Raw genomic sequence first — 13,947 nt, forward strand, 5'->3', positions numbered from 1 at the left:
TGTGTTAAATCAGAGAATGACAGCATGCTATAATGCTAAATGTGGCTAAAACGACGCACCTGCAAAACAACAGAATCATTGAAAGCATGTTAGCATCCAGATGTGAGAAACGAATGCAGTGGTTCTGGTTCCCAAACTTTTTTGGCTCGTGACCCCATTTTGACATCCCAAATTTCTGGCGACTGGCATCTTGATTGACGGCCACGATCACGTGACTGCACATGATCGCGGCCGTCAATCAAGATGTGCTCAGATGTTTTTATATGCTGCATTTTATTTGAACTCGATTTATATTCGAGAAAGTGAATGTATAGAATACAGTTGTTTAGGATTGTGTGGTGTTTTTAATCACAATATTATCAATTACTAGACATTTCATGCGACCCCATTTGAATTCCAGGCGACCCCACGTGGGGTCTCGACCCCAAGGTTGAAAAACACTGAACTAATGCATGAAGAAATTTAAACAAATGTATAATAAACCTGTTATTTTAATGTTTTCTTAACCTGGTAATCACTATTTTCTGTTTATGTAATCACCTAAAGTTGCATTTTGACTTGGATGAGAGGATGCATGTTATTTTTCTGCAGCACTGTGTGAAATTGCGCTGGTTTCAGTGGAAACAGTGACTGTCGAGAACAACTTGACAATGCTTTTTTCCATGGATGATGTAGAACTGAAATGAAGTGATGAACTGATATTAATCTACAACAACAAGAACTGATCATTTAACTCAATTAGCCTTGTGCTGTGGGAACATTTCATAGACTATGAGCTGATCACTAAGACTCAGCGCTGCATTAAATTAAACACTTTACTGACGATAAATAATCTTTGTAACGTGCTGTCCCACTTCTCATGATGTGATTATACAAACAATGTCAATCTCCCGGCTTTGTAACTTCTACAAAAAGATATTTAAAATACTAAATCTGTCATCTTGAGTGGCTGATGTTTTTCCAGCGTAGGCACGAGGAAACGGCAGCGCTGCGGCTCGGCACATGGTTGGACCACATGAAGGCATTATTACGCTGTATGCCTCCGTTGTTGTTTGACTGAGACATATTTCCAGACGGCTGCCTGGACTCGCTCTGGCTGCCAGCCCCCCCCTCCCCTCTCCCCCTCCCCACCCTCTGGCCCTTTCATAATCGCCCAGGAATTATGCACATCCCAGTTAAAGCACTGGTAGAGTGAGTTATGGCTGTGGTGGTGTTTCCTGAGAAGTCTGCCAAAAAGATGATTTAGATAGATCACACGTCTGGGGTCCGGGGGCTTCCTCGGACACTGTTTAAACACGAGTCTTTATTCTGAGGACGCAGGAATGTGAAGGGGCGCTGAGTGAAAAACCCGTCACCTAACAGCGACATTTCCAACATGGCAACGGTGGCAGCAGAGTTATTGGTTCATCTGGTGCGAGGACTTGTTCGTTATTAATCAAAGTCGAGCCGCAGTCGACGACAACAACAGAAAAACTGGAATCTGGATCAACACCGACATCTTTTTCACTTAAAAAAAGGTTTTTATTTAAGTTTAATACATCAGGCGGTTTGTAGTGAAATATGTTTACATTCAGCTTTTACAATTCATACAGGAATTATTATCCCACCAAATTCCTCACATACACACAATGTACAACTTTTACAGGTTTTAACAAACTGCTGAACGCACAAAAAAAGAAAGCTTAATAAGTAAAAGCCTACTTTTTTTCTTCCTTATTATTATTTCACAGTACCATTAAACTGAAATGGTAAACCTGCATGTTTAATATTTTATTTCCAGCTAAATATAAGTTAATGTGTTTATAGTAAACAGCCTCCGAGGGTCATTCACTGGACAAACAAAACAAAACATGAAAAATAAAAATAAAAATAAATGGCACGCAGAATTTCTCATGCAATTAAAAATTTAACTTTTAAAAAATAATTCCCATCTGTGATGAGACATGCTCCCGTCGGCCATGTCATTCTCACCATCCCTGTTAAAGACGCCGAGCTCTCAGTCTCAGAACTACAACTACATTTCCCAGAATTTCTCAGACCGTATATATACCAGCACTCGAATACTACAAACACAGTCGGAGGGGGGGTCGGTGGCGGGGGGTCGGGGGGGGGGTACAGTACATTTATAAACCGCCTCTCGGATACAAACACAGAGATAGGAGTGCTGTGAAATCCATTAGCAATGTGGAGCTCAGCGCTTTGATTTTCCAAATTCAGTGGAAACACCCTTATGACTCACTGCCCTGTTTAATATTGAACACTTTTCCTTTGTGTCTGTACAGAAAGAGAAAGAGAAAGAGAGGGGGGGGGATCTATATGAAAGGCTGTAGCAGTGCTTGTGATATTACTGATATTATCTGTCTGAGTGGGGGGAGCACAAGTAGGTCGCACTCCATTAAAACAACTCGTTACAAAAAAGGCGTGCAATTTTAAGAGGTTCCCTCTTCTTCTTTTCTTCTGTGGAAAGCTTGCTGGTGCCAATCTCTTTGATTTATACACTCTTCAAAACACACCAAAAAGGTTTGAAGTCCAAGTCAATAAAAGCAGTAAAACGTCATTCCAACCACTTGGTAACTCTATTATTATTATATTCTGAAGAAATGAGGCAGTCGTGTGGACAACACGGAGAGACGCATGATCCGGCTCACGGCGGCTGAGATGGAGCGGGAGATGGGACGGCTTGATAAGCTTCTCTATAAGCAGCATAATGTTCATATAATAAGAGTCTGTGTGCTTGATGGAGTAGGGGGAAGAGGGGAGAGAGGAGAGGGTGACAGAGGAAAGACAAAAGTGGAGAAAAATCGGCCCTGCACTGATACGATGTGCTTGCTAAGGCGAGATGCTCCGAAAAACAAAAAAAAAAGCATGCTGGAGACGAAGAAAGAGGAGCCTCTGTCAAAAACAAAACAAAAAAATGTTTTATCCGTTTCCCATGTTCAGAGATTTCGCCTTTTTGTCTGACAAACTTTGGTTTCCACTTTTGCGGACTGATCCGTCCTGTTTAAGAGTTTAAAAAACCTCCGAGCACAACGAGGAGGACGTGAGAAAACAGGTGTCGTCTTTGACCGAGGTTCTGACTGAAACTGCAATAAACTGAAGAAGCTCGAAACAAAACAAGAGGAGAGTCAACTCGCTCAGATTCTATCAAGAGGAAGGCTGAGCTGCATTTTTTTTGCATCTTTAGCGCAGCGTTGCTATTAGAAAGTGTGCAAAAAGTACTCTGTGTGTGTGTGTGTTTGTGTTTGTGTGTGTAGGTAGAGTGTGTGGGACGAAGTCAGACCTCCACTGCCTTCATGTCTGAGTCGGACGCTCAGCTCAGGACAGCAACACAGTGGGAGGAGGAAGAGGAAGGGGGGGTTTGTTCTTTCAAGTGTGTGTTTATGTTAGTGTTTGAGTGTGTGAGGTATTCACACGTGTATGTTTGAACATCTGTGTGTGTGTGGACCTGTTTGTGTACTTTGTGTGTGCGTCGTCGTCAATCGTCGTCGTCATCGTCGTCTAGACCAGAGAGCAGTAGCCGCCGCAGCTTTCGCCTCCCGCGTCCTCGTCGGTGAGCTGCACTCCTCGGCCGTGGTTCTCGCTCTGCCACAGACCGGGAGTCTGGATGATCTTCTCCACCAGCTCCTCGAACGCACACTGGACACCGTCTCTGGTCTTCGCACTCGCCTCTGGGAGGAGGAGGAGGAGGAGGAGGAGGAAGAAGAGGAGGAGGGGGGAACAGGGCGTGTTGGAGGAGGTGGATGGAAATAGAAAAGAAAATGAGACACAGATACAACAACTGTTAATGTCTGCATCTTGATGTCATCATGCGGTGGTGGTGGAAAATGTCTCAATAATACAATAACTGTCATGTCCAGACACTAATAGTGGACCTTAGGAGGTTATTAGGAGATCTAGTTAACACCCACCACTCCACTGTGTGATGATAACCAGAAACACAATAGTAACGGCCACAGGATTAAGAAATAAATCTCATTTAGAAAGCCAAATCTGAAATAATACATTAGGAAATGCCTTGGAAGGAGCAGAGCGAGCTTGTGCCATTTTTAACAAAAATATCTTCTCTTTCTTTTTCTCAGTTGTTTAACAGTGTGTGTCGTTTCGACTGTGAAAAATAAAAAGCATAAAAAAGGCGCGGGGAGAGAAAACAAGAGCACATGGAGGATGATATACGAAGCCCGTTTTATAAATAGAACTATGCAAGCATTCCTCAGCAAGTATGATAGTTATTTCAAAAGCTGTTTCCCCTTTGTAACAGTCTGCTGTAACTCATGCCCAGCAGATCTGCGCGGAGCGGGGAATCCTCCCGACTTACCTATAAAAAGCATGGAATGTTTTCTTGCAAACTTCAGCCCTTCGGCCCTGTCTAGCTCGTGGTTTTCCTAAAACAAAAGAGAGGTAATGACTTATTTGAGGTCTGCCGGGGGCGGAGCCGTCATCCCGCTGTGGTCGTCACGGGGCAGGGAGGGAAAAGTGAGTTTTTTTCGTAGACAAAGAACAGGACACAATAAATTCATAATGCTCTACTTAGTGGGTGTTTTTATGCGTGGTGCTCAGCCATTTATCAAAGCGATTTTTATTTTATTTTTTTAATTTCTGGCACTTTATTTCCCTGTTTTTTTGATCCCAGTCTCACTTTGTGGAGTTTCTTTGGTCATAACAGCTTAAACCAAGGCAAAAAGCTCTGATGACATACAGTACATGTATCTTAATGAGCGGCTGATATCTAATCAAACAACCTTGTTGTCGGAGCGAGTGCGAACACGTACAGTACACACAACTCACGCACCTTATCAATTTTGTTTCCGACAAGCATTTTCACAAGGTCGTTCCTCGTGCAGTATGTCTCCAGCTCGTTCAGCCAGTTATCCAGCTTGGTAAAGGTTTCTCGCCGTGTGACATCATACACTGTGGAAAAAACAATAACAACCTACAGTAAATTGCTCATCTATATACACATTATAACATCAGAACAATATGGCAGAGTGGGGGATTATTATATAGATGCAAGCCGTAACAGAACGACTGTAGGGGATCGTTAACTTCTAAACAGTGATTAGATCCAACAGGGCGCGCATTGTAAAGTGTATTTCTCTGCTTAAAGGCAAAGACATATTTAACTTTTAACAAACAAATCTTGATTATGTACTACAATAATTCAGGACTAACCAAAAGCACATGGTTGATAAAAAGCAAAAAGGGGATCAAAGTGTTCTGATAGGATCACAGTGGGAGCTGTGGCGATCCCGGTGCTGCAGCGAGGCGCCTTCTGATTCACACCGGTCTCAGACTTTTGGACCCTGCTGCATCATTAGACCGGTCAGAAACCATGATGGGCTTCAGAGGAAGTCTGTTTTAGAGGTTTAACTAAGTTCCTGTGTGCGTGCGTGTGTGTGTGTGAGAGAGAAGGAGAGAGTGTGTGTGTTGTATATGCATGTCCATATGAGGAGGGTATAAACCAGCTTCCAGAAAGACAGGCGAGCGGGTGTGTGTGCGTGCGTGTGTGTGGGTCACAGGATGAAAAGTCATCACTCTTTTTACAACCAGGAGCCTGACTCTGGAGCAAAGAGGGCAAACACACACACACATTGCACTCACACACACACATGATGGCGTCAACAGCTTGGCTTACCCAAGATGACTCCCTGGGCACCTCGGTAGTAACTCGGCGTCAGGGTTCGGAAACGCTCCTGTCCTGCAGTGTCCTGCAAAACACAACCAGCTCAGAGCTGCTGGACACACACTCAGGGGAAAAAAAAAAGAAAAAGGCTGGTGGCTCGAACAGAAGGAAAACCAGGGCAGATAAACAACAAGTCTGACTCCTCTCTGTCCCTCAGAGCAGCAAATTGCATGTAGAGTGGAAACGGTGTAACACAAGCGCCATCTTCTGGTCACATGAGAGAACGCACAGCAAAAACTCCAAATCTTACCAAGAATATTTGTCTTATTTTTAATCAAAATGTCATTTATAGTCAAAACTAATCTCATTATACTTGTTTTTAGACACGTTTTACTTCTTTCAAGCATATTTTCACTTGAAATAAGTAGAAAAATTTGATAGTGGAGCAAGTGTTTCTTTCTTATTACAAGCACAAAGTGAAAAGTCAAGTGAAAATTTGTTTGAAACAAGTGCAAATTGTCTAAAAAGTTAATTTTTAGGTGGAAAGAGATTAGTTTTGACTAGAAATGAGACATTTTGACAAGAAATAAGACAGATATTCTTGGTAAGATTTTGAGTTTTTGCAGTGCAACCAGACTTTGTGCTGCAGATGAATCTCTGTACGTGTGTGTTGCTGCTCACCCATATGGCCAACTTCGCCTTGTTGCCGTCCACGGAGATGGTCTTCACTTTAAAGTCGACACCTAGACAACGAGAAGAAGAAGAAGAAGACAGCCCATCATCAGTCATACCTCCGGCTGTGTGACCTCATGCGCCGGTACCAGTATGATGATGACTCTTACAGGTTTTGGACCAATTACTGCCAAGAATATTATCACGGTGACAGACTATGATTACCCGTGATGAATTGTCAAAACACACATACCACACAATGTCTGTGAACTCGCGTTAACCCCTCGCACTGGCACCGCGCCCACCCCCATGTCCTGTATTTGAATTATGGCTATTATTATGGACTATGTATTCAGATTAAGCATGAAAAGGATGGCGTGGTTTAATATCCTCAGTTGAAAAAACAAAATAAGACATAAAAAAAAACCCCCAATACAGGTCTGTATGAAAGAAAGAAATATATATAGAAAAATCCGCCACCTGTGAAACGGCTCAGACAGCGATGAATCAACCCCCAAAATCCCTGCCAGGTCCCAGAGGAGCAGACATTTACATGAAAATAACAATGTTGTCCCCCTTCCCCTCAACAAGTAAATCTCCTCTATTGCCTTTGTGCAGTGTCTGGGTGCGCAGAGTGTGCAGCGTCTGGATGACAAATTGGCCCGAGTATTAGCATCCACTGACAGATTTACCAGGGAAATGTACACTTGTGATGGGCCCTGTTTTTACATCTGGGGCGGTGGAGTCTAGAGCCAAACAGAAGAAGAGGAGGGAGAAAAAAAAGAGGAGGAGGAGGGGTGAGGACATGAAGACAGGCTGGGACGGGGGGGATATATGACACACACACACGTAGACACTGTAGATGTATTTGTTCACACGGTCAATCACAACAAGCAGCTCTTTGTGAGGAGCAGCGGGGTCGCCGGGACGCTGCAGTGCAGAGGAGGGGAAGAGTTTTTACACTAAACATTTCCATGAACCTGCACCACCAGGATCTCCTGCTTTCGTTTACTATAAACTCAAGACTCACAGCGGCTGCATCTGTTTGTTATTTCACATCACAACAAGACGCCACCACCACTACAAGTCAAGGCTGCAGCCATCTCTGCAGGTGGACCTCAATAGAAATAAATAAATACATACACGACTACAGCATCCTGCGACATTCAGAAACAATAAGAGCGGATTGCAGCACTGACAGGGTTTAACTTTAGATTTGATTAAATTGCGGTTTGAGTTGAAATTCTGCACCAAACTATGGTTCATTTTGAGTTTGCTGCACCAAAACTTCGCCAGTTGAGGTGGTTTAACTTTTACAACGCCTGTGGTTTTTGGGATGGATCGTCCAAAATCAAGTTTGTCGGAGAAAATTGAGAGATAAACTCGACCCAGCTTGAGTTTTATGAAGACGCTTTTGAATTAAAGTATTTCAGAGCTGACTGGGCCAACGGCAGAAACACCAGCAATTTGTTTTAACTAGCGAGCTGTAAGGTGATGTTTTATTCTGGAAAAAACATCTGTAAACACTTAATGCCCCCTCCATGCACTTGTCTCTGTTGATTAAACTCAGTTTAAATAAATAAACTGAGTTTAATGTGAAATGATGCAACAGTTTTAAACCCTAGTTTTACCCATCTCTAATCAGAGCTACGTCTTTAAGATCAAATTCGACTTCTTGTGTGTCCTTTTACCTTTTCTTAAGTCTCTTAAATGATGACAGCTGCTCATCTTCATCCCCCATTAAGACCAAAAGACAGTTACAGTCATTAATTCTTGCGTAACTAATATTCTGGCCAACTCTATGGGTGATAATGTGACAATGGACTGAGAAGACTCCACTCGTGGAGAGAAATACGACCTCAGATGAACTGCTTTTACGTGGTGAGAGCGAAAATACTTGAACGGAGATCAAGTGATACTGGATTAGAAGTGATTTTTTTGTCTGAATCTGAGGGGACTTGAGTCATTGAGAGAAACTTAAGTCCAAATGAAGACATCTGTTTTGCGAAGAATCGCAGATGGCCAAGTACAACAGTAGCGATCCATGCGTTGACCTTGACGAAAATGTGTTTTTACTGTTTCAACCTTGTGGAATCTGTGCTGTTGGGTTGTTTTAACAAAGACAGCTTTGTGGGATACAAGCTTTGAATAAAAAGTCACATTAGTTAAGGGAGGGGTCGGGATCAGGGAGGGAGAGGGAGAGAGAAGAAAAATTAATTCCATATCTCGTCGTAAAAGGCGACACATTTCGAAACTGTTCGATGCTTTCATGAGAATAAACCCATTAAGGTAGTTACAGTCTCAAGACCACATGAAAAACTAGCAGATGTGTCCTTGGTGCATCACATGATTTATGCCATTAAATAAGCTGATGTCATTTGCAGGTCTACCATAAAGTGGAAAAAACTCCACTTGTAAAAAAAAAAAGAGAAAAAAGTAATGTACCACTGTGCTTGCCCTCTGACCAGATAAGATGCATCGTTTCGTCTGCTGCACTGTAGCTTTTATTTCATTGTTTTGTTCTTCACACTCCTCATTAAGTTTAGTTGTGACGCGGTGGCTTCGACCTGCAGCTTTGCCAAGTCGCTCATACCTTCTGTTGAACAGCAGACAGACATCCCTGAAGGCAACATGTCTGTGCTTTCGACCTCGACTTGACTTTTGCGATTCCACTATTAAAAAAAAAAAAGTCTGACTTTTAATTTCAGGCTTTAAATTATATTCGCAATAAATACTGTAGCATGCAACAGACACGAGTTGAAGGAGAGAGAGTGAGAGAGAAAGTGTGTGTCCGGTTCGAGCCAATTCTGGTTCTGGAGCAGATAACAAGTGTGCTGTGGATTTGTTGCTCAATGCGATGTTCGGTATCTGCCAGCAGCAGCCTCAGAGTGGGGCCTCCGGGCGGGCGAGGAGGAGGAGGAAGCACACAGAGAACACCAGTTTACGTCCAATTTACTGAATATGGAAGCCATTGTAGTCGTTCACGGTTGTTAAAAACTGAATACAATGTGGTGGTGGTGGTGGTGGAAGGACGGACAGATGAACGAACGGAGCAAAAAATATCCTCCTCCTCCTCCTCCTGACAGACATGATGAACTTTCTCTCCCTCGTTAGTCCCCAGATGAATCCCGGTTGTTCTGCCAGACTGTTTTACAGTGAGGTCACACACGTGGACCGGCGGTGATTCATCTATTTCACTATCGCTCAGCAAATCAATAGTGACTATCTGTCTGAGCGAGACACAGCGCAGACGGCTCCGCGGACTTATTTAATAGACGTCTGTGTTAAAATGATTTTTGGAAACTCTTAGAGACCTGAGTAAAAAGTTGCTGCACTTAATAAAACACACATCTCTTCAGTTTTAAACAACAACAAATTAAATAAACAACACATTTCCATTTACAGCGTCTGTGAGGCAGAACGGACTGCAGCGGATTTAAAGTGTTTTAATGATATTAGACTGTGTTGTGCAGTTTGACCACCGGGTTCATCAACGTCAGGAGCAAATTGCTTTAACATTAATGAAGCTCCAGGGAAATTCTGACTGAAAATTTACTTACTTATTATTTAACGTACGCTCCCTGGATGGTTTATTATTATTATTATAATATACTCCTATACAATTAAATGCAATCCAGTGCTACGGCCTTTACGAGGCTTATAAAAGGCCAGTTCTTGTGAAAACTCTGAAGCGTTCAGCTGTATGTTTATAGCTGAGGTTGAGCTTAGTGGGCTGCATTTAACTGGGATGTGTTTCTAATATTGAGGTGGGAGAGAAAACATTAGAAAACAACTCCTAAATATGATTCAGTGGAGTCCAAACGCAGCTTCCAGTCTCCATTGCGTTGCATTTGCTTGTGAGTCTTATCAGGGTTCACACTCTTTTCTTTAAATCATTTTTGGAGACGTCTTTTGCACAGTTGTAACTTATTTTGGACAGTTTGTTTCTGTTTATTCTTCTATCTACCCCAGAAGTCTGATTTAAAAGTGTACAATCAATGGCTCTAACTTATCTTATTATGAAATAATCTCTTACATGCTTAGAAATTAAGACAAATTTATCAGCAGAGGAGACAATAGTCGCTAGTTTTCAAGCTTTTTCAGGACATTTGACTTTTTTTTCCTCAATTTCCATGTGTTTTCTATGACTGGAAAACTGGTCAACCATTTTGCAGGTTTTCCAGGATAGCGTGGGAACCCTGCTTGCTTATATTTTCTATTTCATGTCTTTGTTGCTGCTGAGCTCAGATTGTGTTGTGTTGTTATTACTCACCTATTGTTGCTGCCTGTTCTGGATCAAACGTGTCGTCTGTGAACCTCAAGAGGAGGCTGTTGACAGGAGGAAGGAAACAAAAAGGAGATTAGGGCCCATTATTAATCACTCACAAACACGGCAGAGTCGCCCTTTCCTCTTCAAGTCAGTCTGGGATCATCATCAGGTTTCCATTTGTCTGACTCATAACTTGTCCTGCAGCTCCAGACTTATCTAATACGGTATCCCTTTTCTGTTTCTATTGATCACTTTGTCTTTCACTTGCGTTATGAACCGAAAACACACACACATACACACACAGAGACACACACATACACAAGGTCCAGATGATATCATCACTAGATTGTATTCAGGAGGACAGGGTTCATTTCTTAACTATGACTAATCATGTGCAAAGGCACTAATCATGGCGATGATGATGGGGATAAGCTCACTCTTTTCCCTTGACCCATGTATAATGTTCTTATTTTCCCCTCAAGGGCCATCAAAAGGGAGGAGGGGGGGTTGTGGTGGGGAGGGGGAGGGGGGGTTGCTGGAGCAAGGAGTGTTTATTGTCTCAGGTCCATACAACAGATGAGCGGTGCTGGGAGACCGCTGAGGTAAAAAAAAAAAAAAAACTTGTGTTCATTTCGTCCAGGTAAAATAAAACGTGTGTGTTGTTTGTTGCCAGGCAGTGCAGACATCTCCCTGATGATCTGGAGGGAAGGGGGGAGTGGGGGCGGAGGGGGAGAGGAGTGGGGGTCCACAGATTGCAAGGGGAAACAAATTCAAAGTATTTGTAAGATTTTCAAAAAAGTCGACTTGGTGTGTCTTTTTGACAACAGCGCAACTGGCTCGGGAACATTCAAACAATGACATTCGAAACTAATCTGAGTCTGAGTTCGTTTATTAGTGTTAAACAAAAAAAAAGAAAAAAAGAAAAAAGCGTATTTAATAATAACACAAAATGACTTTATGGAAATGATTCCCCCTGGCTGGAGTGTGATGCACTAGCAGCAGGCAGCTGGACGCACAAACGGCGTCTGTTTTCAAGAAATATAAGCAAACTCGGGTCTACGTTACAGTGTTGACATCAACTCAGTCCCTCCTCGGTGTTTGCCATCACCCAGGACCGCGGGGATAAAAAAAGGTGAAAGGAAAAAAGCAGAAATTCCGTAAAACTAAAAACAGGCACACGCTCGCCACGACATTACTTCAGTTATGATCAATAAATGAAATATGATAATGCCAAGAGAGTGAGTCGCTACAGGAGGAGAGAATGGAGAAAAAGAGTTATAATAATAATATAATAATTTCTTACCTACACTGTGGGAACATTCATGCTGACAGTATGAGATCTAAACAACATGTACTTCCACTAACATTGGAGATTATTTACAACCTCCTGGGCTAACACGGGGCCGATCCAAAAGGAGTGTGTATTCCCATGTCCTCTGCAACAATTGATCCCTTGTTGATCTTGCTGGTCTTGGAATTTACCATGCAAAAAAAATCAAAAAAAAAAGGCATATATCCTTCTCTGATTCATGTTGCAGCGTGTTATTTTGAGGACTTAAGGCTATGTCATCAGTGTGCACTGAAAAATGATTGTGCTTTTGGCTGGACGGTTATCAAAACTTATCAAAAGGCTTACATTTAAAGCTTGGAGCAGCAGCTCATTATCTATGTACCGTGCTCTAGCTCTGGCTCTGACTCTGACTCTGGTTCTGGCTCTGGCAGGATGGAAGACTGTACTCGATACCATAGTTTGCAATGTGATGGTTGATGGCTCAGGCCGGCTATCAGGAATCTTTCACGCAGTCTGGACCACAGTCTGTCATCATGATGGAGACCCAGAAAAAGAAAAACCTGACTTGCTGGCAAAGCTGCACCACGGTCGTATAAACAGCCAGGGTAAAGAAAAGTTGGTAAAAACATTATATACTCTGCTTTGAATATTAAGCTGATTTGTGGTCGCTAACGAGGTCCCCCTGATTACAGTATAATGACATAAATCAAATGTGTGGTAAAGGAAAGAAAAAGCTATACAGCCAATTTACAGAAGCTCACTTAAAGGGATAGTTCAACATGTTGGCAAATTCGTCTATTGCCATAGTATGCTATAGTCATATAGCAGTAGGTTCATTACCTTTAATTATCGGTGCATGTTATTTTGAGATCGGCGGGGCAGAGACGTGAGCTGCTCAGTGAACACAATGGAGGTGAACGGTACAGGTCCCCTGTCCCTCATCATATACAGAATCCAACAACACTAAAACGCTCTCTTGTAGAGGTTGTGACCTGCACATTCACCACGCTATGAGATAATAATGTTATGTTATGAGACAGCTTTGTTTTCAAGGTAAATGCAGCCGGAACTACTTTCCAGACACGGCTGCTGGGCGGAGGGATTTCAAAAGCACAAGTAGTTCAGAGTATTTGCTTCCAGTGTCGTAATGTTACATAATTATACATGATTACCTCATAGCGTGGTGAATGTGAAGGTCACAGCTTGTCCACCAGAGCGTTGTGGAGTTGTTGGATTGTGTATTTGATGAGTTTGATGAGGGACAGGTTGACCTGTACCGTTCACCTCCATTGTGTTCACTGAGCAGCTCACTTCTCTGCCCTGCCTATCTCAAAACAACATGCACCGATAATTAAAGGTAATACACCTACACCTATGATTATAGGGATTATAGCTAGTGATAGGCGAATTTGGCAAAAATGTTGAACTATCTCTTTAACCTTTAAATAAATACCAGCTGTGTGTGGGGCCACTTGATCTTAGAGATGCTACAGCAGTGATTATTAATAGAAACACTGCACAAAAGTCGATTAATCATGACTATTAATCATATATCCTTAACATAGATATTAGGTAACTGTCATCCAACTATGTCAAACGATGATGACGTCACGGACAAACATGAGGCTAACGGTTCAGCTAACACACCCAACAACGCCATGTTTTACCAACAACAACACAATAACTTAACAATGTGACATGTTTTATATAAAAAAAAGAAAAAAAAGAAGAGGATTACATTATATAAAACCGCTGTATCAGCTTTGAGCATCGTAACACATTAGGTTGGTTACAAACAAAGCTAGCAGCAGCTTGCTAACGCTAGCACCGACCGAGCCACGACATCAATTTTTTCGGGTGAAATATCTTTTTACCTGGACTTCCCAACGCCGCTTTCTCCTATTATCAGGATTTTCAGCGTCGTTAACGTGTCGTCCTCCATTTCCCCCTCACGTCCGGTCGTGTTACTGTCGATAAAACGGCTCAAACACACCGTTAAACACACGTCCGACGCTATAAACTACTCCTGTTTACAGCAGCAGCAGCAGAGATAGTTAGTTGTGTCAGCTGCGTCTCGGTAAGATGTCTCACTTC

The 13,947-nt window shown here is 42.4% G+C and overlaps 1 protein-coding gene across 1 annotated transcript; it reads right to left on the reverse strand.

Moving 5' to 3' along the window:
- Positions 1-1,499: 1,499 nt before the first annotated feature.
- Positions 1,500-13,909, reverse strand: LOC146966276 (ras-related protein Rab-18). Its single transcript, XM_085762841.1, has 7 exons — positions 13,728-13,909; positions 10,566-10,621; positions 6,302-6,363; positions 5,633-5,705; positions 4,790-4,908; positions 4,316-4,382; positions 1,500-3,668 (listed from the first exon to the last, which is right to left on the reverse strand). The coding sequence occupies exons 1-7, from the start codon at positions 13,793-13,795 to the stop codon at positions 3,499-3,501; spliced, it is 615 nt and encodes a 204-aa protein (XP_085618967.1). The 5' UTR covers positions 13,796-13,909; the 3' UTR covers positions 1,500-3,498.
- Between the last annotated feature and the right edge of the window lie 38 nt (positions 13,910-13,947).

The sequence above is a fragment of the Trachurus japonicus genome, chromosome 20 (genome assembly GCF_045865225.1).
Source record: "Trachurus japonicus isolate A0001 chromosome 20, Traja_1.0".
Lineage (NCBI taxonomy): Eukaryota > Metazoa > Chordata > Actinopteri > Carangiformes > Carangidae > Trachurus > Trachurus japonicus.

Coding starts and splice junctions, on each gene's coding strand:
- LOC146966276 (XM_085762841.1), bottom strand. CDS start 13,795: ATGGAGGACGACACGTTAACGACGCTGAAAATCCTGATAATAGGAGAA. Junction 10,622..13,727: donor AGCGGCGTTGGGAAGTCCAG/GTAAAAAGATAT, acceptor TCCTGTCAACAG/CCTCCTCTTGAGGTTCACAG. Junction 5,706..6,301: donor AGGCGAAGTTGGCCATATGG/GTGAGCAGCAAC, acceptor TGTGTTTTGCAG/GACACTGCAGGACAGGAGCG.